Source organism: Cinclus cinclus, chromosome 10 (genome assembly GCF_963662255.1).
Source record: "Cinclus cinclus chromosome 10, bCinCin1.1, whole genome shotgun sequence".
Lineage (NCBI taxonomy): Eukaryota > Metazoa > Chordata > Aves > Passeriformes > Cinclidae > Cinclus > Cinclus cinclus.
In genome coordinates, this window is record NC_085055.1 from 18,059,700 (window position 1) to 18,080,430 (window position 20,731).

Sequence of the window (20,731 nt, forward strand, 5' to 3'; positions counted from 1 at the left end):
TTTGTTTTGTCACTTTCTCCTAATTAGCAGCTGTAGACATCCAGCAGGAATTGGAAGGGATGCTTTCCTTCTTGTGCGTCTCTGTATCTGGAGTGGAGGCTCTGTGGGCTGGGCTGTGTCCTGACCTGTATCCCAGCCTGGGCACGGTGTGTGCCCTCTGGGAGCCTGCTCAGGTCACCAGGGCTGAAGGTAGCTCGGGGCAGTGTGACAAAGCCCCACTGGGAATGGGGATGCTGGGGATGGGGTTGGCGTACTGGGATCTGTATGGAGAGAAGGAAGAAAACAAACCTCTCATCAGCACTGGCTGACGTTAACCCAGTCACCTGAGAAGTCTCCATCTGCTTTAGCAGTTGGCTCAGCTGTGGCCATGGTTTGTGCCTCCTGCAGTGCCCAGAGTGTGAGCTCCATCTCACACAGGAGCAACAGGCACCTCCTCCATGTAGGCTTTGCTCTGGTACAGGTGGATTCACACTGTGGATGCTTCCCCTGGAGCAAGTCAGAGGGCCCTGCCATCCTCTTGTAATTCATCATTTGTGCTGCTCACTGGTGTGTCTGCTGAGAGCCTCCCTGGAGCTATCTGGCAAATACTAAGCTGGGAGGAAAGAGACCTATCACAGCTATTTTTGTTCATGCCTGACATGGACTTCTTTTCCCCAGGACTTTACTTAATTTACCTTCTCATAAAAAGGGAGACTTTCTGGAGGACCCTTGAAGAGTTCTTACAGCATCCATTAAATGTCTGACTTTGTAAAAACCCCTACTTTCAAGTTTTACCATTGTGATATGCCCATTGCACAGCTGGGCCAAATCCTGTACTCCTGGAGCAGCAGCTATGTTGTAAATCTCTGGGTTACCCAGACCTGGAAGATGGATGGGCAGAGCTCTGATTTAAAGATACCATACATCTTATGAATTCAGGATAGCAGAGGATTTAAAACCTGAGTTCAGCTCAAATTGTACTTCTTCTCATCCAGGACCCCCAGCAGCCACTCATAAAACTGGTCTCTTTTTGGCTGTTCTCTTTCTGAACCTCTTGCTTGACAGCAGGTCCTCCAAACCATCCCCTGTACATCAAGTGCCTTTGCCTCACTCTGCAGGGATATGTGAGGATAAAAGGAGGCACTTAATGCAGGCGGGGTGGGGGGGAGACATCTGCTCTCTGCAGAGCAAATGCTGATGAACCAGAATGGTGCAAAGCATTCTGAATGCACCTGAATGGGGTCAGCAACGAGAGCTGCTCTCCTCCTTCTCGACTGGTGCAGTGTCACTGCTGGCACATTATTCAGAATGTCCTGATGCACAACTTCACAGGGGTTCTGTGTGCTCGTGTTTCTGTTGGTGACCTAACAGACTCTGCTTCAGAGCTATTTTCTCCTGAGGTAATTCCCTGTCTTGCTTTTATTTGTTGGTGATAAAAGACTATCACAGATAAATAGACATGTTCTCACTTGACTTGATAACTTACATGGCATTGCTGAAGGTGATTTACAATTTATACAGGGAGAGGATTTGCTGATCTCATTAATAACTTTCCAAACATCTAGATAAACACGCTATTGCTCTGAATCAAATGAGCATGAAACAGCCAAGGTATTCACCTGCAAGGGCTTCTGGCACTCTGCTCTTTCCCAGACAACAGAAGTTTGACAAAAGAATGTGGGAACTGCCAAAACTGCCTTTCTCCTCACAGCCACCAGATCACCCTAAGGTGGGAGATTTCAGCTATTCTTGCTAAATTATTCTTCCCCATTGTAAGGCTTGTTGACAGAAGATTCCCAGCTCTTTGATTTTTAAATAGGGGCTGTATTTCACATGGCTGCAACTGCAGCCCATGCTGGCATTTTGCTGCCTCCTCTTGAATGTCCTGCCAAAGCCTGAGATGCAAAAGAGCAGGCAAACAATCTCTACAAGCTTCCTCCATCAAGGCTGTAAAAGGAGAGTTGTGACAGCCCTGGGTATTCCCTGCTGAGCAAGGTTGTTGCCCTGATTTGTTTCATCAGAAATAATCACCTCCTCTTGTTTTATGGGCATCTTGTTATCTGGAAATCTCCAAGTGCTCTATTGCTTAATTAAACCTCACAACATCTTTTAGATGTATCTATTGTGAATCTTATTGTGGCTTCCGAAGTGGATAAACTGAGGCAGGGATATTGAAGCACGAACTCTGGGTGTTTGTGTAGTTACACTTTTCAATTTAGGGGGCTCAGAGGAACAGCCCTCCTTTCTCCTCTTCTGCTCCCTGCTTCTTCCATGCCATTAACTGCTGTGAGAGGATTATCCATAACAAGGGAATCTACCACGATCTTTAGGGAGGTGAGCTGGAAGTTAGTGAGCAGAAGGTGAGGCCAGACTATCTGGGAGAAAAAATGAATGTTTTTTCTTCTCTAAGGCAGTGACACACACAGAAGAATGCCAGAGGCAGGTCAGGCAAGCTGTACTCAGCCTCTGTGACAGAGCCAGGAGTTACACCTCTCTTGGTCTCCCATGTAGCTGTGAGATTGCACCTCATTGTGAAGCTTCAGGCTGTAAGGGGGAACAAGTGTGGATAAAGAGCTTCCAGATGGCTCCAGGCATGTTTGGAGGTTTGTAGGTTAGCCCAGTGAGGGCCAGATCTCCTTCCCTGGAAGTGGAGGGACACTGTCCCTCAGAAGTGGTTGGGACACAATCCTGAGTAATGTGCTCTGCAGAACCCTGCTGGAGCAGAGAACCTCCAGTGGTCCTTTCAACCTTACCCATTCTGTGATGCTTCAGCTTGAGTTTCACATCTAGGAGAGAGTTGGGGTGAAAAAAAGGCATCTAGGGAAATCCTGGGTGGTTTGAATCTTCCTCCTTCAGAACCTCTTTGGTAGCAAGTGCTGCGTTTAAAGAAGGGTGCACCTGCATGTGCCTCAGGTCCAGCACTTCTGAAAAGGTGGGATCTGTGTAGAACAGAGAAACATGCAGCTCGAGCAGATTTAGGGAGAAAAGGACAAACAATGGGGCTGCTGTTTTCCTCTTGCTGAAGTTGCTCTGTGTGCTAAATTTTGCATTGGTAATGAACTATAAGTGCTCATATGCTCCAAATAGCAAAGGGCAAAGAAGAGAGAAGCAACTCGTCAATGTATGACCCTCTCTGAAGTGTCGTGGGTAATCAAGTGTGAAGTACTTAATGGATCATGATTTGCATGCCACTATTTTGATTGATGTACTACTTAGTAGAGGTTTGATAGTTTTTTACTGTGGTGTTGATGGGAGTCTCTCAGAAGCAAAGGTATTTAAAGGATGTGTAGATGTGGCACCTAGGCACGTGGTTTGGTGGTGGACTTAGCAGTGCAGAGTTAGCAGTTGGACTCGGTTTTTTCCTGGCTAAATGACTCTGTATGCACCTCGTCTATTTTCTTTAGTGCTGGGGAGAGCCAGAGCAGTGGTGTTTTGAAGTCATTGTGTTCCCAGCATCTTTGTTAAACAGTCAAAAATAGTGCAGAGTTGTTATCTTGAATAGACCCGGATCTCACCAGAACTGCCTATATTTAGGCATCTTCCAAAACCTTTGTGTCAAGCAATTCTCTGGAGAGACAAAAATAGCTTTTTTTTCCCCTGTTGTTTATGTATAATGTTGTACAGCCATCTAGAGAGGATGTGATGATTAAACCATATTAAGACATCTTGCTATAGCTCTGGAGATAGGAGATTAAATTGTGTTCTAGGCTGCTCACAGTTAAAGCAAGAATCAAAAAAGCCCAGGAAAACACTGTAGTTTTTAGTTTGCTGGCATGATGTGGCTCCATCTCACTCATAATACAAGTTCAAACAGTAGCAGAAAACATTACAGCTGTAGTGGGTTCTGTTGTGGAGTGAAATTCCACTTGCACTAAAGAGACAGCATTAAGGGGATTTAAGTGAAGAATCAATCCTCAGATTCTTAGCAATAGAAAATTTGTTAAGGGGTATTAATGTAATAATTACTTCAGCAAACTTGCAATGTCACATTACCCTGTTTAAGATACAAGCACTTTTAAAATAACTGGGAGTAATGTGTTAGATGCTCTATAATACATTACGAGTACAATCTTTGCAAATTCCAGAACCCTGAGTTGATGCTTGTGTTAAGAGCAAAAAGACATTTTAAACAGTAATGTCAGAACTCTGTGTAGGGCCTTTCTGTCTTAAAGTGCTCAAGCTGATACTGTGCTTTATCACAGGCTTATCTAACTTTGGAGGTTTAATTGTCTTTCTACAGAGCTGTTAAGATTTAGGAGATGAGAGATAATCCCAGGCTGGCTGGACAGTGCTTTTGAGTTACAGATCTCTGTTCTCATCAGTGCTTTTACACCACTGGGGAGAGAAGCTTGTAAGCAAGTCTCCTGACAAGAGGATTAAGGCTTGTTAATGTGGAGATTCAGGCCAATTAATCACCTTTCACTGGAGTATATCATAAAACTTCAGTAGGGATTTTTTTTTTCCCCCTGTAAAATGTAGTTGCTAAAGAACAAAAATCACAATTTCCTCATTTATATATAACTCCCCTCTCCCCACCTTACTATCTTAGGTTTGCTTCAAAATCTGTCAGTTTTGTTATTCTCCGTGTGCTGCTTCTATTCAAGGGAATCCATCAACTTGTTTTCCTAATTGAGTAATTATTTGAAACTGATTAGGTGACTCATGCCTTAAATCTCACAGCTTGTGTAAAGGTGATTAAACTTGCGAAGTTAGATGAAGTCTGTGATAGAGCAGAGTGCCAGCCTGAGCGCTCTGAAGAGCAGAACATCTAACACTTGGCTCAGGCAGCAGTGTTTTAGGGGTGCCTGTAGCCCTGGATCAGTGTGCTAGCAGGGTTGGTGCTCTCTGCTCCCCAAAAGGACCCTGCGAGCACAGGGAGCTTGATCATACCAGGGCATCTGTCTGTTGCTGAAATACTTGTTCAAAACAGAGCTGCAGACAGTGACCTGCCAAGTGCCCCAGATCAGCAGCACATTCCCCTTTGTCAAGGCGCTTCAGCTGTGTGTGCTTTTAGTGCTCTGTGCTGGAAGGAAGGGCCATGTCCCTGTGTCCCACAGTGTCCCCAGTGTTGGCCGCTTCGCTCGCCGCTGCCAGTCCTAGCAAGTATCTTCCTGCAGAGAGCAGAGCAGCTTGGGATTTTCACTCCTTGTGGAAAATGCTGACTTCTCACTGAGAAAGGAGATATATATATGTATTTTTTTTTTGGTGTTTTTTTTTCGGTCACGATTTTTTTTTCACCTAGTCCTTGAATTTTAAGCTTTCTATTTTTATTTTAATTTCAGACAAAAGCCCGGTGCAGCAAGTGTTCTATCCAGGGGCTGATTTTCCTTGGTGAGATTTTTCCAGCTGTTTCCCCCCTCTGGTGCAGGGCTGGAAGCTTTGTCTGCTGGCAGGATTGACAGAGCTCATGTCAGATCTCAGGGTGCTGTCAAGGACCAGGAGTGAGCATGATGTGGGAAATGTCAAGCTTATGCCCAGCTATTCCCACCCCATAACAACAACAGCTGTAGTGAAGAGGGTTGCACAGATAAGCTATTGTTATTATTAATACATAGAAGTGTGAGTTTTTCAAATTCTTATGTTTTTAAGAAGAGGGTTTTTTAGCTGTTATGCTGTATCAGCTATGTAGCAAAGTTCAGAATAATTCTTATTAGTTTTTAAGAATAAAAGCTAATTTTTCTTTCTTGGCTTTTGCATGCATGTGCCTATTAAACTTGATATATGAATTGTATATGTATTTAATTTTTTGGTTTACATTTTTGACTATCTAATTTCTTTGGAAAAAAGAATTTCTAATTAATTTAGAAATTGACACAGCAGATTTCAGCTTTTGAAATGATTGTGTTATCAGCATAGTTACATTTCTTTTGCGTGAGGTACAAGTTGATTTGTAATATTTCTGTAGAGCACAAGCAAAGTATTTCTCTGTGTAAAGCACAGGAGAACTGATGCTGCTTAGGAGTGGCACTCCAAACCCATGGGCTGTGTCCCTGCAGGGAGGATTTTGGCAGCGTGGCCATGCCAGCAGTGCCGTGGGTCTGTGCCCACAGTGTGCAGTGCCCGAGGGCATGGAAGGAACCTCTGGAGCCTGTGCAAAGAAAATGATACCCAGGTGAGCAGGACCTCCTTGGCTGGGATTAATAGGCCATTCTGGTTCTTGTATCATACACCTGGGAGTTTTGTGAGTGCCTGCGTCTCTCTCTTGAACGAGTCAGATGTCCTGTCCTGTTGTGCTTGTGCCCTTTGAGCTGGAGACTTCATTTTTTGTGGTTTGTTTCCCTCGGTTTCATGTACATTAAAAAAAAAACCCAAACAGCAAAGGTTTGGAATTCAGGTCGGAAGATTTTGGCTTTTTCAGGAATTTTATCAGGAGGGAAGTGAAGAAGCACACATGGGCTGGTGGGTTTTAAAGGACAAGCTGCTGCAAGCACATGTCCAGCAGCTGCAGAAGCTAAAGGAGGTGTTGAAGAAGGCCAAGGTGGATGGGCAGGGAGCCCTTGGCTCAGCTCAGACACACAAGAGAAGCATCCAGGGATCATTCTAGAGCCTAGCCATTGCCTGAGGATGCAGAGGAGGTGTTAGGAAAGCTAAAGCTTGGCTGGAGTTTGTCTGGTGTGGGATATGGAGGACACCAAGGACACCTGCTCCTGCAGGCACAATAAGGAACGCTGAGGAAAACACGGTCCTGGTGCTCAGTGGGAGAGGAGAGCTAGTGACCAAAGACATGGCAGAGGTACTGAATGCCTTTTTTTTGGTCTTGGCTTTCACTGGCAGTGTTGGTTGCTGGCCCTCCAGGTCAACCAGAGTCTGTGAAGTGTTACAGGAGAGGACTGAGTACAGAGGAGCTTGAGTGAAATGGAGCTGATGGGATGTGCCTGATGGTGCAGAAGGATTTGGCTGATGTCAGTGCACTGCCATTCCCTGCTGTCTGACAGGCTGTGGCAATGGGCACCTTGCAGTTAGCAGTGAGTGCCTCATCCCTTTCCCTCCTGAGGATTCAATAAGAGACCTTGGATGGTGATGGTGATTTGCTCCCACACCAAAGGTCACTCTAGCTCCTCACTTCTTAAACTGAAGTAGGCAATTGACTTTCTAGTCTCTCATGAGCCAAATAAAAATCTGGCCACCTATGAACAACGTGGTCATCATGACTCCATGGATGCACATCAGGCAAGGTACTCTTAAATTAGCCAGATATGTTTGAGTCCTGCTCTGGCATCATGGGGTCAATGCCCAGCCTTAACTCAGCAAACCACAGAACTAGCAGCAGACCTGTAGCTATACTGGGGAAAAAATAACCAAAGGTTTTTAATTTTTAATTTTTTTTTATGGTTGCTCAGATTGGATGTGTGAAAAGCTCCTCCACTTGGTTTATGCTGCAGCTTTGCAAAGGAGGTCTGGGTGCTTAATATGCCAGGGCATCTGCATGTACAGGTCCAGTGGCTTGGATCCTCAGAGTTCGGATTTCAAATCATATTACATTTATGTTCCAAGGTCCCTTTATTTCAGTTTTGAGCTTCCTGAGTTTTTACCCAATCATGGAGTGAAAGTGCTCTGCAGTTGAACAGTCTAGACTCTTCCCCAGTGGGATTGTGTTTGTTTCCTTGTGTCACTCATGCATCAAAAGTACATGCTTAGTGTGTAGAAATACTGGTTTTCTCATCAGAGATACGAGTTAAAGATGGGGAGCTCCTTTTTACATGTAGCAATAGTACAGTCATTATTAACAGGAGGCAAAGATCTTACAGTGTGAACATCAAAAGAACCTGATGTTATTTGGAAAGAGCATTTGTTAAATCACATTATACAACTTGACTTTTAAGAAATGCTCAAGAGAAAGCTTTGTTTGTTTGTTTGTTTGTTTGGGGTTTTTTTTGTTTTGTTTTGTTTTGTTTTGTTTTCCCCCTCCTGCCTGGCTTCTAAGGATCTTTATTTATTACCCTCAGGGGCATTACAGTGAGTAATTAGATTGGACCAGGAGAACGACTTAATTTTACAAGAAACTCATTAATTCATCCTATTTTAAATCTTCTCATTTCACCCAAAACCCAATTATGCTTGTAGTGGCAATGATCTGGAAAGGCATTGTCTTGTTAGGTACTGGGGGGGCCACTGGGACTGCTGGGGTATTCATGTCTGGGAGACAAGGGTGACTCCCTTTCTTTGACTTTTAGGTCAAAAGACCTAGTTGCTGGGACAGCTTGACAATTAGAAAACCCTGATGAGCATGTGGAAGTAAAACAGCTGTACAATAACAGAAGGGCTCATGGTGCGGGGCAGAAAGCTCATCAGAAGAGACTATCCAAACAATTGAGTTCTATAATTAACACACAAAAATCTGTTCAGAAATGGTAATAACAGTAAAAGTAAGCTGACAGGATGCTGCCTTATGTGGCAGATGTAGTTTTGTTACAGTGCAAGAGAAAAGATCCATCCTCTTAAAGACTAAGAGCAACATTCAAGGGGAGAAGTAAAAGTAACTTTTTGTTCCTAAGGGTGCAGTTAAAAAGGTGAGCTCAAAACATTTCCAGAGAGAAGAGCTGTAGAAAAAGTAACCAGTGATAAAACACATCAAATGTGCTATAAAAGTATTTTTTCAAGTCTTCAAACACAAATTTCTTCTCTCACTGAAATGTATAAATGTGACATTGAAATATCTCTTATTAAATTATTTGCCTTGTCCTTCATTTCACCAAGAGTACTATTTTGGAGTCTTTCATTAAAGCTGACTACAGTCATTGACCTAAAAGTAGTTTTCCCTCTTCTGTTGTGCACAGAAGGAGATTTGATTGAAAATTTCTTCTCAAGGAATTTTGAAGTTGTCCTGAGTATGTAGCTAACATATTTTTTCTGCTTCAAGAAATGGAAACTGGAATGCATAGCTTCCGACGGCTGAGCTGATTCCACACTTTCAGTGGCATTGCTCACTTGCCTGTGATAATAAATGTTCTTGGGGGTACAGAGGGTTCCTTCTGTCAGGAGGGTTTGGTTGTGCTCCTGTCCTGCTTGGGGGCCCTTTCCTTGTGGTGCCTGTGTGGAGAGCTCAGCCTTTGGCACTGGGATCTCTCTCATGGCCATGGCTCTGCAGCCAGGACTGCATCCCACTGGGCTTTTGTGAATAAGCACTTCAGAACATCTCTGTCACGTTTGCTTCTAATACCAGTTTATTGACTTAACCAGATTTCATTGAGCAAAGCCACGTTTCTGTGCTTGTTCTTCTCCCTGTTTGTTTTATTAGGTCCTAATCAGAAATTAGTATTTATTTCAGGAAGTCCTCGTTTTCAGCAGAGGCTGAGGCTTCAGGCAGGATTTCTCCTGGCCTTGGTCCCTGGTGTCCAGGGCTGCTGCCAGAGCTCCTGCCCAGCAGTTTCCAGCTCGGGGCTGGCCCTCTTGGGCATCCCCCATCCCATCACTGCTCAGATCCCAGCCAGGCTCAGGGGTGGCTCCCATCCCTGCCTCAGTCCTGCTCAGCCTCCAGGCGCTGCCACAGCCTCTGCCCGGAGCTCCCTGAGATGTCTTTAAGATAAGAACTGCATTTTTAATGGTTTGGGAACTCGTCAGCAAACAGGTTGGGATGATTTCTTTATACAACCCTTTGAGAACATTACACAGTTTTTAATTTTTTTCTAAGAACTATTAGGTATGTCAAGCCTTTTCCAAACTCAGATGGAAGGAATTATTGCAATTTTCATAAGGATAAAGGAGCAATTTAAGAGCAAGTACTGGGGGATTTTTTAAACAACACTAAATTTGAAAGAATAATTTTCTAAAAATATTTCCCCCACCCCCAAATAAAAAAACCCAACAACATAGCTTATTTTAAAATAGCAAAAACCAATTTAATAAATGTATTTTGTTATAGCAGTGTTTAAAGAGAGTGTGATTAGAGCCCCATCCACTATGAGTTTTTAAATTGTAAAATTGCTGCCTGAAATTTTCTGGTAGAAAATTCGGCATTTGGAGACACCAGGCAAGCAGACTTTGCAACCCACACATGTATTCTTTCTCTTTTTTTTGAGGAAATTTCAAGTCTGAAAATCAGGTTTTAATGTGAAAATGGAGTTGGAAAAACAGCTTGAGAAAATTTATATCTAGATTTGACTGAAGTTCCATAATGATTCAGAGCAATTTTTGTAGTTTTGACATGTATCACTCAGATATATTTGGAAAAAAAGAAGGAAAAAGGCATGTAATAATGACCAGCAATGTTTGCCAGATCTTGCCTTGCTTTAAGAGAAATAGAAATCAAATGGATTTTAATCTTATAAATCAAAGACATCAGCATAATTATTTCAAGCTGATGTCCATTTAAATCAATGTGATTTGTTCTGAGGAAAAACTGTGAACTGAAAATATTTTTGTTTGAGAATTTCCCTCAAATGTGGTGCAGTCGATTGTAACCATGTTACACTCGTGGGTGACCTGAGTGTGAGAAAAGGTTTTTCTCCTGTAAGGAAAAAAAAAAAAAAAAAGGAAACCTAACAGAAAAGACTAATTAAGGCAAAGCTAAGAAATTGAACTCAAAGTTTGCATTGCACATGTGAGCTAATCTTTTTACAAAGGCATCTTTCGAAAACTGTGTAAGAACCCCGTTCATGCTGGGTCTCACCCAGCAAATCCTTCCTAGAAAAGCAGCTGTGTGAAGATTTGTCATGAGCAAGCAATAAAGACTTCCAGGGAATGAGTTCTGTACAGGCTTCTTGTTTGCCTACTAAATCATTACCCTTCAAAAAACAGTCCATCCATAGTTGTAATAGGTGTGTCAGCAGCACTCCATGCTAAGAACAGCTTTTACAGGATTAGGTTTGAGTTTTTAAGTGGCAGTACCATGGAGCTCTTGGGGGCAGAGAACTCCTGTTTTAATGCAGCACATCCTCTAATGCCCTTTTATGTCTGTTATGAAATGTGGTGAATCTCTGAACACACTAAAATGAAGAAAATTGTCTTCAGGAGTAGTTGATTTTTGAAGCAAAATGATTGTGTGTGCTTTAGGAGCAGCTACTGTGCTTGGAGAGCTTTCTTCAGGGCTTGAAATATTAAACATCCTGGCTTAATATAGTAGAAAACAAAACACAGTGCATGAAATGAGGGGGAAAAAAATCCTTGAGTTAGAGTGTTGACCTTGCAGTACCCACTGAATGCATCTATTCCCTTTTAAACCACAGAGTATGAAAAGACAGGGAGGAATGGTCACAGAAATCTTTACCTGTGACATTTTCTTGTCTTTCTAGAAGCATGTTATAGCCCAAGTAGGATTTCCAGCCTTGAGCTAGATTGTTGAATAGATAAGTATTTTAATACCCCAAGTATCCTAAAGATGGCTCACTGTTTAATGATTTCTGTGGGTTGTGGTGTTCATATTAAGGGTAATATTAGAGTTTACATGTTTAGTTTTTAAAACCATGAACAATAGAAATAATTTTGCGGATAAAAGCAGTCAGCTTGGTTTCTTCTTGTATTCTCTTTTTCAATGCCTTGTCTTTGTATGTGGTAGCAAGATCCTTCCCATGGGTGTCTGTTCTGGTCACACACAGATTTAGGCATATTTCTCATCTGAGCTGTGACAGTGAAAACCAGGAATAATATCTAAGACCAGTATCTACCACTTGGCTGCTGCTGTTGTTAAACCCAGGACATATAGTGATATAGCCAGATAGTGCAAATCATATATATATATATATAAAAGAAGGGTTATTTTCCTTGTTTGCTTGTTTTGCTGAGCAATTCCCATCCCAGGCAGAATATTTTCTGGGTGTTGCATCTTGCTGGTGCCTGGCCGATGGGCCAGACGTGGTGGGTTTGGATTTGTGTTCAGGGACCAGAATAAGTTTCTGACGTGGGCAGGCTGAGTTTAAACCCCTGCTATTCTCCCTGCCAGAGCTGTGGCTGCTGATTTTAATGGAAACCCCAAGGCTGTTTGAAGCATGGCCAAAACACACCTTGCAAGTCGAACCTTATCTAACACCAGGATGCATGTGAGCTCTGGAAGTGTCAATCTCAGTCACTTGAGCAGTGTGTTTTCTCAAGGTCCTGGTTCTGGGACAGCCCCAGCGAGTGACACCGGGCTGGTCTCCCAGCGCTCTCACGGAAGGCGTGCGGCACGTCGTAAAGTCAGGACTTGTTCAGGACATTTCATAAATGGCTTGGCCTAACAAGAATGAAGTAACTCGCCCTTTTATAAACATTTTACTAATATCCCCCTCCATTTCTCACTGGAGGGCTTTGTAAGAGAAGCAGGGAGAGGGTGAGGGGGGACTAAGGGAAGGTTGAAACAGCAAGAGCGAGCCCTGGCTGTGCGGGGGTTTTTGCCCTCCAACAGGAGCCTGTGTGTAGCAGGGGAACCCTAAAGGTAGTGCAGGTGATAAATGACAAGATGTGGGAGTGAGTCACACAGTAAATACTGGGAACAACCTTTCTTTTTCACTGGTTTGCTTGCCTGGGAATTTTCTCTCTCCTCAGTGCTAAAAGCCAGTGGTGATGATGGGCTTTTTTTCTCTAGCCAAGGGAGAAATTTCTAGGATGACATACCTGTTAGCCACCATGAAAATGTGTTATTAATGATACTAATGGGTTTTTTCCAAGTGATGTAAAAGTAGCCTTTTATGAAGCTGATGTCACTGAAAGCTTGCCAACTGCACGTGGGTCTGGGTGGCAGTGGTGCAGTTACTGCTGTGCCCCAGCTTTGAGCAGGAGAGAGAGAGCATTGCTGATCTCCTCCCCTGGGGAGAAAGAGCCAAATGAATTCTGCCTTGCCAGGAGGGAGATGTGCCATTTCCGGGCATGTTGGGTTCCTGTCCCACTCCCTCTTAAAAATTGGCAGTGTCTGACTGTCAGCTGCCATTCCTTAAGTGGTCATAGAATAAAGCAGTTGAACCCCTTTTGTCATGCTCTGTGTGTGTGGGGTGCAGGTGGACATGGGTTAAGACTCATGCAACTCCACAGTAAGCCCAAAGAGGCAGCTGATTTTCTGGCAGTGTCAACAGAGGAGTATTTTTTTTTATTTTTTTTTTGCTATCTCTAAGCCAACTTTTAAAATGGCTCTTGCTGGAATTAGAAATCGGTATCCCCTGACATAGGAGTACTCATTAAGAGTGTCATGATAGTTAATTCTTCACCTGGGGCTAAGAGGACATCATTAGATCTCTTTGAAATGTCTCCTGCCTTGATTTTGAATGAGTAAGCTAGCAATTTATGATCACAGCCCGGGCCAGTAACACTGTCCCTTCCTGTTCCTCCATCTAGCCTGCAAAATCGGATACTACAAGGCTCTCTCGACAGATGTGGCCTGTGCCAAGTGCCCACCTCACAGCTACTCCATCTGGGAAGGCTCCACGTCCTGCACCTGCGATCGGGGCTTCTTCCGAGCAGAAAATGATGCTGCCTCCATGCCCTGCACTCGTAAGTTGGTCTTTGAACAATCTCTTGCTCCTTTTATCACCCGTTTCTTCTCTGTGCCTCTAAAAAGCATTCTGCTTCTGACAGCAGTGCTCAGTATCTCTTATGGCCCTTTGCAGATGCAATTTGCATTTTGGCTCGCACTTCTGAGTGACAGTGTTGGTTCTCAGCCCTCAATTCCTAATGGTGGCATGGTTATGCTCACCCTTGTGAGCTTGCAGTATAAATAAATCAGGAGACAAAGTTACAAAAGAGGGACTTGCATATCTTAGCAACACAGGTAGAAGTAAAATACAGGCCTTGGTTGTAGTCTGAGCACCTGGCCAGTAGATCACATAATCTTTTGTCTCTTTAAAAATGGATATTTGTAGAAATTGTGAAAGCTTTCCTTGTAATAGTATGACCTCAGGTAAACAGGTAATATTTATAATCCCATTGTATTTTCTAGTTTGCTTGAAATATAACTGGTGACCCTTGGGAACCTAAGCGTTCATCTGAAAGGGATGGTAATAATAAATCTTAAACTTTAATGAAACAACCACCCAATGCATGGTTTTTTTTATCCTGTGTAGGTAAATACATCATGTGCAGCAAATGGAATTTGCTTTAACTCCATCCAAATGCCTTCATCAGGGAGAAGGAGAGATGCTTTGAGCACAGTCACAAGGCTTGCTGGATGAACTCCTTTTCCTATGTAACACATAGGTTAACATAGGTTAATGGCTCATGCAGTCAAAGACCTGGGATTCCAGGCATGTCCTGGTGTTAAATTGTGATCATCTAGTTCTTTGGTTTTCACTTTCATAGGAGCAGAGCAGTTTGAAACAATAAGTGAAAGGGCTGTATTTTACCAGGGGGATATCCATGTGTGGCATTCTCTGAAAACTATTGGAAGTGTTTCCAGATTTTTGGAGTTCAGCTGTATGTTTATGTAGAGAGAGTCTGTGTGTGTCTTGAGTGAGGGAAGGCCGTGATATTTCTTTTGTAACATTTTAATATATTGAGAATTAATTTTGTGAGAGATGACTCACATTTATTTAAACTTTAATTTCTCCCTTACAAGGCAGAAACAGCGTATGTCCATAACTAAGTTAGCACACATCCCTTCTCCACACCCCCTTGATTCCAGCTGTTCTCCAGTGATTCCCTTCTTTCCAGCAGTGAATTTTGCTGCTGGTGGTTAAGGAGGCCAGGGCATAGCCAAGAGCAGCTGCTTTTGCTTAGTAGGAAGCAGAGTGGTGCATACGTCCCTTGCCAAGTATTGACTGGGAAAGGAGTCTTAACTGTACTGTGAAACCTTATTTAAATGGGCAAGAACATGCTTTCTACAATATAATTTACACTACTAGATCTAAAATGTGACCAGTTTGATAGGAAAAATGTCTTTCTGCAACAACAAAACTATTGTTTAGAATGTACACCCTAAATAACATTATACCAACAAAAGTTTTCAAAGCCCTGGTCCTTGTGTATGAATATCTTGACCAAATTGAAATCAAATTAGCAATCAACTGGTTGAATTTAAATAAGCCTGTGCAATAAGTGAAGTATGAGAAGAGCAAAACATTTCCAGATGGATGATATGTATGTTTGCTGGTACTGCAAAATGTACCCCTGTAAGCTTAGCCCTTTTTGTTAAGTCTTGGTTTTGCTGCAGGCACTCCTCCCCATTCCTGTCTTGGGACATTAGATAAAGCTGAAGTTTCTGATCTTGGTCTTTTACCCCAAAAATACAGAGAGGGAAGGAGAAAAGGAAAAGGCTGTAGTGCTGGCCTCAGTCTTCATCTCTGCAGCAGCCTAGGATGCAGAGGTGAGCCAACAACACAATCTTATGGATACCTACTCTTGGAAAACAGGCCTGTCTCTGGAGGTCCTGTTTGATAGCTTTGAATTTTCCTGTAGCTGAAGGGCTTCTTTTTCTGTGATCCAACGTGAAGGATGCAGCAGGAGCTGTTTGTGGGCTGGTCTGTGGAGTAGCTGTGCTTCCCCAGCCTGCTGGTCCTGCTGGCAGCCCCTCCTGGAGCCCTGCCCTGGCTGTGCTGGAAGGATGCTGCTGCTGCTCAGGGACAAGGGACAGCCCTGCCCTGGGGCTCTGGGGCTCCTCCTTGGCCACACTCCCCCTCTGAGTGCCCTTCTGCCCATGTATCTGAGGCAAGTGACAGCATTCCAAGGGCCTCTGCTGAAGGAAGACCCTTCAGAAGAAGGTCCCTGTTTGTCTGACTTTCCTGACGAGATGTGCGGGCAGAAGGGAGCAGAAACATCAGAGGTGCTTTCAGGTGGATTCGGACTGTAATCAGTTCTTACCAGTTGGTTAAACCCGGTGACAAACCCAATTCCCTTGTGCTGACAGCCATAATAATCAGGCACCTTCTTTGTTCATTATGCTCTTTAACTCTGGTATTCTCATTCAGGCCTGCATTTAGTAATCGCTCAGTGTGACGGCACACTAATGAAGAAATAAAACACAGTATCTGAGATCCATTCTTCTAGCAAAAAGATAGACTCTGCTCCACTGGTTTGTAAAATCAGGTTTCTGTTCACTTGGAGAACTATTAGACCAGATGAATAAAAGTAACATTGGATAATTTGGAAAGAACACCTGGAATGGACTGTGGATTGATCCCTTCTTTATTATTCCTAAACACTTTTTATGATGAAGAACTTCAGCCTTCTTAAAATGTGTTTTTGTAAAGCTTTGACCCTTGGCTATTGATTTCCTTTAGTAGTAAACTGGCTGGCCTTGTCACTTAGCTTGCCTTCTAGGTTGGGAGAAGGAAGACTGTTAGGACTTTCCATTAGCCTGATTGTGGTAGTGGATGCAAGGGAATTAGAGAATTCCCCTTCCTTTGCCTTTCTTGCAATTCCCATGATAAGTAACAAAAGCAGTAGCTACTTCCTGGTGTGCTGGCCAGAAGAGGTGCTCCAAAGTTTTACCCTTCCATAACACTAGTCTCTGACATTGCCATCCCTTGTTGAGCTGTAAAAACCTTAGGTAAGCCAGGCATCAGGCTTCTAAACAAGTTAGACAGACTCTAGTTTTATATTCCACTCTATTTCAGCTCTGCTACAGTGAGTAATTTTGTCTGGCATAAAGTTTGTGCAAGTAAGAGCAGAATGTGGCAGGGTGGGTTTAGGGACAGTGGAGTGGGCTGTGTCAAAGGCCAGGCAGAGACCCTGACAGCCAGTGCTTACTGTACAACCAGTAAACCAGTGTTTACTGGCGCATCTTTCCCCTCAAACTTGCCTCTTGGGGATAATCAGCAACGTGTCTGTCACCACCGAGGGGCAGAGCCAGTCTGGATCTGCTGCTTTGGACAAACGTGGGAATTCAGACTTTGGGCACTGAAGCACAGTGGGCTCGTCAGCTGTGTGCTTGGGCATGGAGATTGCATGATTGACTTGTATAATACACCTGAGCCAGAAGCATGGAAAACACGGATGCCTTTCCCTTTTGGAGGCATTGCAGAAGTAATGTTAAGGCAACTCTACAGACCTTCATTATATTTCAGTGCTTGCAGAGGGGAAGGGTCTTTCCTAAGGTTAGCAATGTAATGGAGAATAAATTGCCTTACCCACACATGAATCCATGAGGCAGGAAAACAAATCAGTCTCAGTCATGGCCCTTGTCCCTGAATTCCCTTCTCTGTAAGGAGATATCCTGTGAATTTCAGCCTGGTGCAGGCAGGTGCAGTTCCCACCCAAATTAATGGGCATTGCTCCTGTGTCCCCACCATTAATGAGCTGGGCTCCCTAACTCTTAACAAACAATGCTCGCATTATGAGTGAGAATGGGACGGTTTTGTATTGTTTATATTGCCTGTTCAATTCAAACTATTAATGATTTTTAATTGGGAGCCCTTTACAAAAGAGAGATTACCATCATGGACTGTCCAGCTTGAAATCTGCCTCAGTAAATGACCCTGAGTAATTCAGTCAGTTGTGTCACCCAAAGAGGGACTGGTGAGTTGATTGATAATTTTGTTGTGGCCTGAAATATTTCAAAACCAGTTGCATTTAAGATAGTTAATACTGGAGAAGCTTGGAGATAATAAGAGCAGATGGCAGTGAGATGCAGGAGAAGAGTGCCTGCTTTGAAAGGACTTTCTCCAGTCTAGGTTATCAAGAAACTGAATAGCCTGACTTCAAACAGCAAACATCACTTACTTGTCTTTACATTCCCCTCTTCTAATTGAATTTAGTGCACTGCTGTATTTCCTTCAGAAAGTATATTGTTTTTAAATTACCATTTCAGTGCTATTACTCAAGGCTCCTGCTTCTAATGCTTTCTGACAGTTATCAGCATAATGAACCATAATGAAATGATGAGCAATCTACAGTGGAAACTCAATGTGAATTCCACTAGAGCTGTGTGACTGTGTTGTTAAAATTTGAATGCACATTAAAATAACACTGTCCTTATTTGTTTCCAAGGTCAAGGCTTTAAAAAAGGTCTGAAAGGTCTAAACACTTCAATTTTGTTAATGTTGCAGTCTAATATATACCCTTAATGCAATCTTGTGTTACATTTAACGTATCTCAGAGATAAATATTTGACCTGCATTTTCAAAAAAGACTGAATTTACCTACCTAATAACTGTGGCTGCAAATGAGTAATGATGTAGGAGCTGATTATTTGAGCACATGTTTATAATGATTGCTTAGACTATAAACAATATAAATAAGCAAATGTGCTCTTTTTCTTTCAAATTAACTTGTTCCTTTTTTCTCTGTTTCCAGTCGGGTGTGGGTTATCACCATTGTGGCTGCTAGGAAAAAGGAGAGCAGAATACATCATACAGTTGTGCTGGCTGCTGCATTGTAGGTGGCTTTGCACTGGCTTTGCCACATTTCCACACTTGTGCTGGCATTACTGCAGTCCTCTGCTGCTGAAGCCTGTTTTCTGTAGTATGAGGTATATGCCAGTAGGGCCTCTGATCTTTAGAATTTAAATTTATAATAACTCTTCCACGTCTTTATATATATATATACATAATGTCCGCACCTTCAGTAAATTATTTTGTTCTTAAGACATCCTGTGATGCTGTTCATTAAATAGTTCATGTAAATAGTGCATTAGATTGCCTATTAAGCTGTAGTACAGCAGTTACAAGAGCAGAGGGAACAGTGGGTAGGTTGTAAGGAGAGAATGATTTTTCTTCCCCCCGTAGGCTGGGAAAATAGACCATCCATGGGTGCATCGCTGCCAGACCGAGAGAAAGGGATTGTGAGTGATGGGAATCTCAAAGGAGAAAGCTGTCTCCCCTTGTGTGTGGTGATGGGCTGAAGGAATTCAATAAGAAGGGGAGTGGTTATGGCTTGAAGAGAAGAGACGGGAGTAATTTGGCAGCGTGTGTTTATAATCAGTAGACTTGAAATCATCACTCCTTTAAATACAGCAACTGTTTATTAGATGTCTTCTGATTTTCTGGCCAGAGCCTTAAATTAACAGAGACATTTACTCAGTTAAGTGGGGGCTTTGATTTGGTTAGTCAGGACCCAGTTCTGTAGAGCTGTTGAAGTAAATTAGAGGGCAAACAGAATAAGAAATTCAACAGTTGGGCTAATTACAGAACAACTTATTTTTCTGGTTGGATTTCTTTCCTGTCAGACTGTCAGATAACTTTCTGGTTTCCACAGTGGAATTCTTTTTATCTCGAAAGAGTGAGTGAACACAGGTGATATTATCTGCAGCAAAGTGCATTAGAGTAGATGTGATAACATGTCTTAGCATATGTGACACTGCAAAATGTTCTTACATGGCAGTTCTTGGAAGAGAAGCCTAGAGCCCAAGGGAGTGGTACCTGCAAGCATCAGTTTTCCCTCACCTCTGCCAGTGTAACTGGACCTCTCTGCTTAACTTCTTTAGCCTCTTTAGGAGAGGAGCTATTAATTGCATTGTTCTCCGGGTGAAAGGAACAAAGCCTATTGTGAAGCTGGTAGCCAGGGTACTCTCGGCAAGTAAATAGGAAATCGTACATTCCAGTGGAATGGGCATTTTGTCACTGGCGCTGGTCCAGGATCCCTGGCTTGGCAGAACTCCCGCTGAAGTCAAAGGAATCTTGCCCAAGTAAATAAATGAAGAATTGTTTACCAAATCATTTGCCTTATTATAACCCAGTTGTAAAGCTAACTGTGCACAGAGAGGAGAGAGGGTGGAAATGGAGCAGATGACTGGTGTTTTAAGTGACTGCTACGTCTTGTGGCCTGTTGGCTTTGGTCTCACCGGTTGTAAAACACATAATCTGTAATGATGAATGGTCAGGAATAGCCAGGCAGACAAGAAGTGAGGGTTGTCTGAGCTGCCTTTGCTTGTGTAAATTAGCCCACAGCAACACAGGACCTGTCCACAACTGCTGAAAGAAGCAGTTAGTGGCAGCAACATGCACAGCTGTCACGGGAAAGTGTGGGCTTTATTTGCAAGCTTAAAATGTACAGGACCCAGGTATTTACTCAGTCTCAGAACTTTTCTTTCAGGTGGTTAGAGACCAACAACAAAGGCATATCTGAAGGGCATCGCAGCTCCCGTGCTGAAACATCATTGACAGCTCCACTGCTGTACAGGTTCAGTGAAGCCTCATGAGATGGAAAGAGGAGGCCAAAGTGGTTCCTCTTGAACACTGTGCCTGGCACTGCTTTGCCAGACATTTTAGTCAGTGACTTATGGTGTTTAAAGACATTGATTATTTAATAATTACTTTCTTTGCATCCTCTCTGAAAATAGTAAGCTCTCCGTTTCACGCTCAGCCCTACCCCCAGGGAGATGGTTCCAGAATCATGATCAAATTAAAGAGCATTGATTAGAGCTGCTAAAGGCCATCCACAGAGTGCCATCGTGGTGAGCCTTGCTGAGAGAGCAGCCGTGTGACCTGGTGGGTGAGGCTGGCAGCATTGACCAACAGAGCCTTAGCAGAGCCCTGGTGCTGCCTCTGTGCCTAGCCAGCCCCTTCAGAGGCTCTACCTCTCTGCAGATATGCTCCAAAGATCTTTGGAAGCATTCATTGTATGGATCTTTTTTTTTTTTTTTTTTTTTTTTTTTTTTTTTTTTTTTTTTTGTGTGCACCTCTTTATTTGGTCTCTTTATTCTTGCTGTGTTACACACGAAAGCTGGCTCTCAGATCTTGTACAGCAGATGTGCTAAACTTTTCCCTGCTTCTGATAGTGCATTTCTAGTCAGGTTTTCTTGCTATTAGACAGTTGGATGCTTGCTCCCAGGTGCCTGCTGCTCCTTTAACTTATCAAAGAGTTTGCTGCTCCTCTGTAGTGCAGCTAAGGCCAAGCTGCCAATTCAAAACAGGCTGGTTCATCCTAGACTCCTTTTAAGCGACCGTGAGTCATGGCAACCTTCCCTGTTGTATGA

At 43.1% G+C, this 20,731-nt stretch overlaps 1 protein-coding gene across 4 annotated transcripts in view; it reads left to right on the forward strand.

The window, feature by feature from the left end:
* EPHA4 (EPH receptor A4) overlaps positions 1-20,731 on the forward strand; it is a 101,425-nt gene that overhangs the window by 27,672 nt on the left and 53,022 nt on the right. For all 4 annotated transcript variants that reach the window (XM_062499395.1, XM_062499397.1, XM_062499394.1 and 1 more), the window contains one exon: positions 13,222-13,377. In XM_062499395.1, the coding sequence (XP_062355379.1) occupies positions 13,222-13,377 (156 nt within the window). The remainder of the gene's footprint in view (positions 1-13,221; positions 13,378-20,731) is intronic.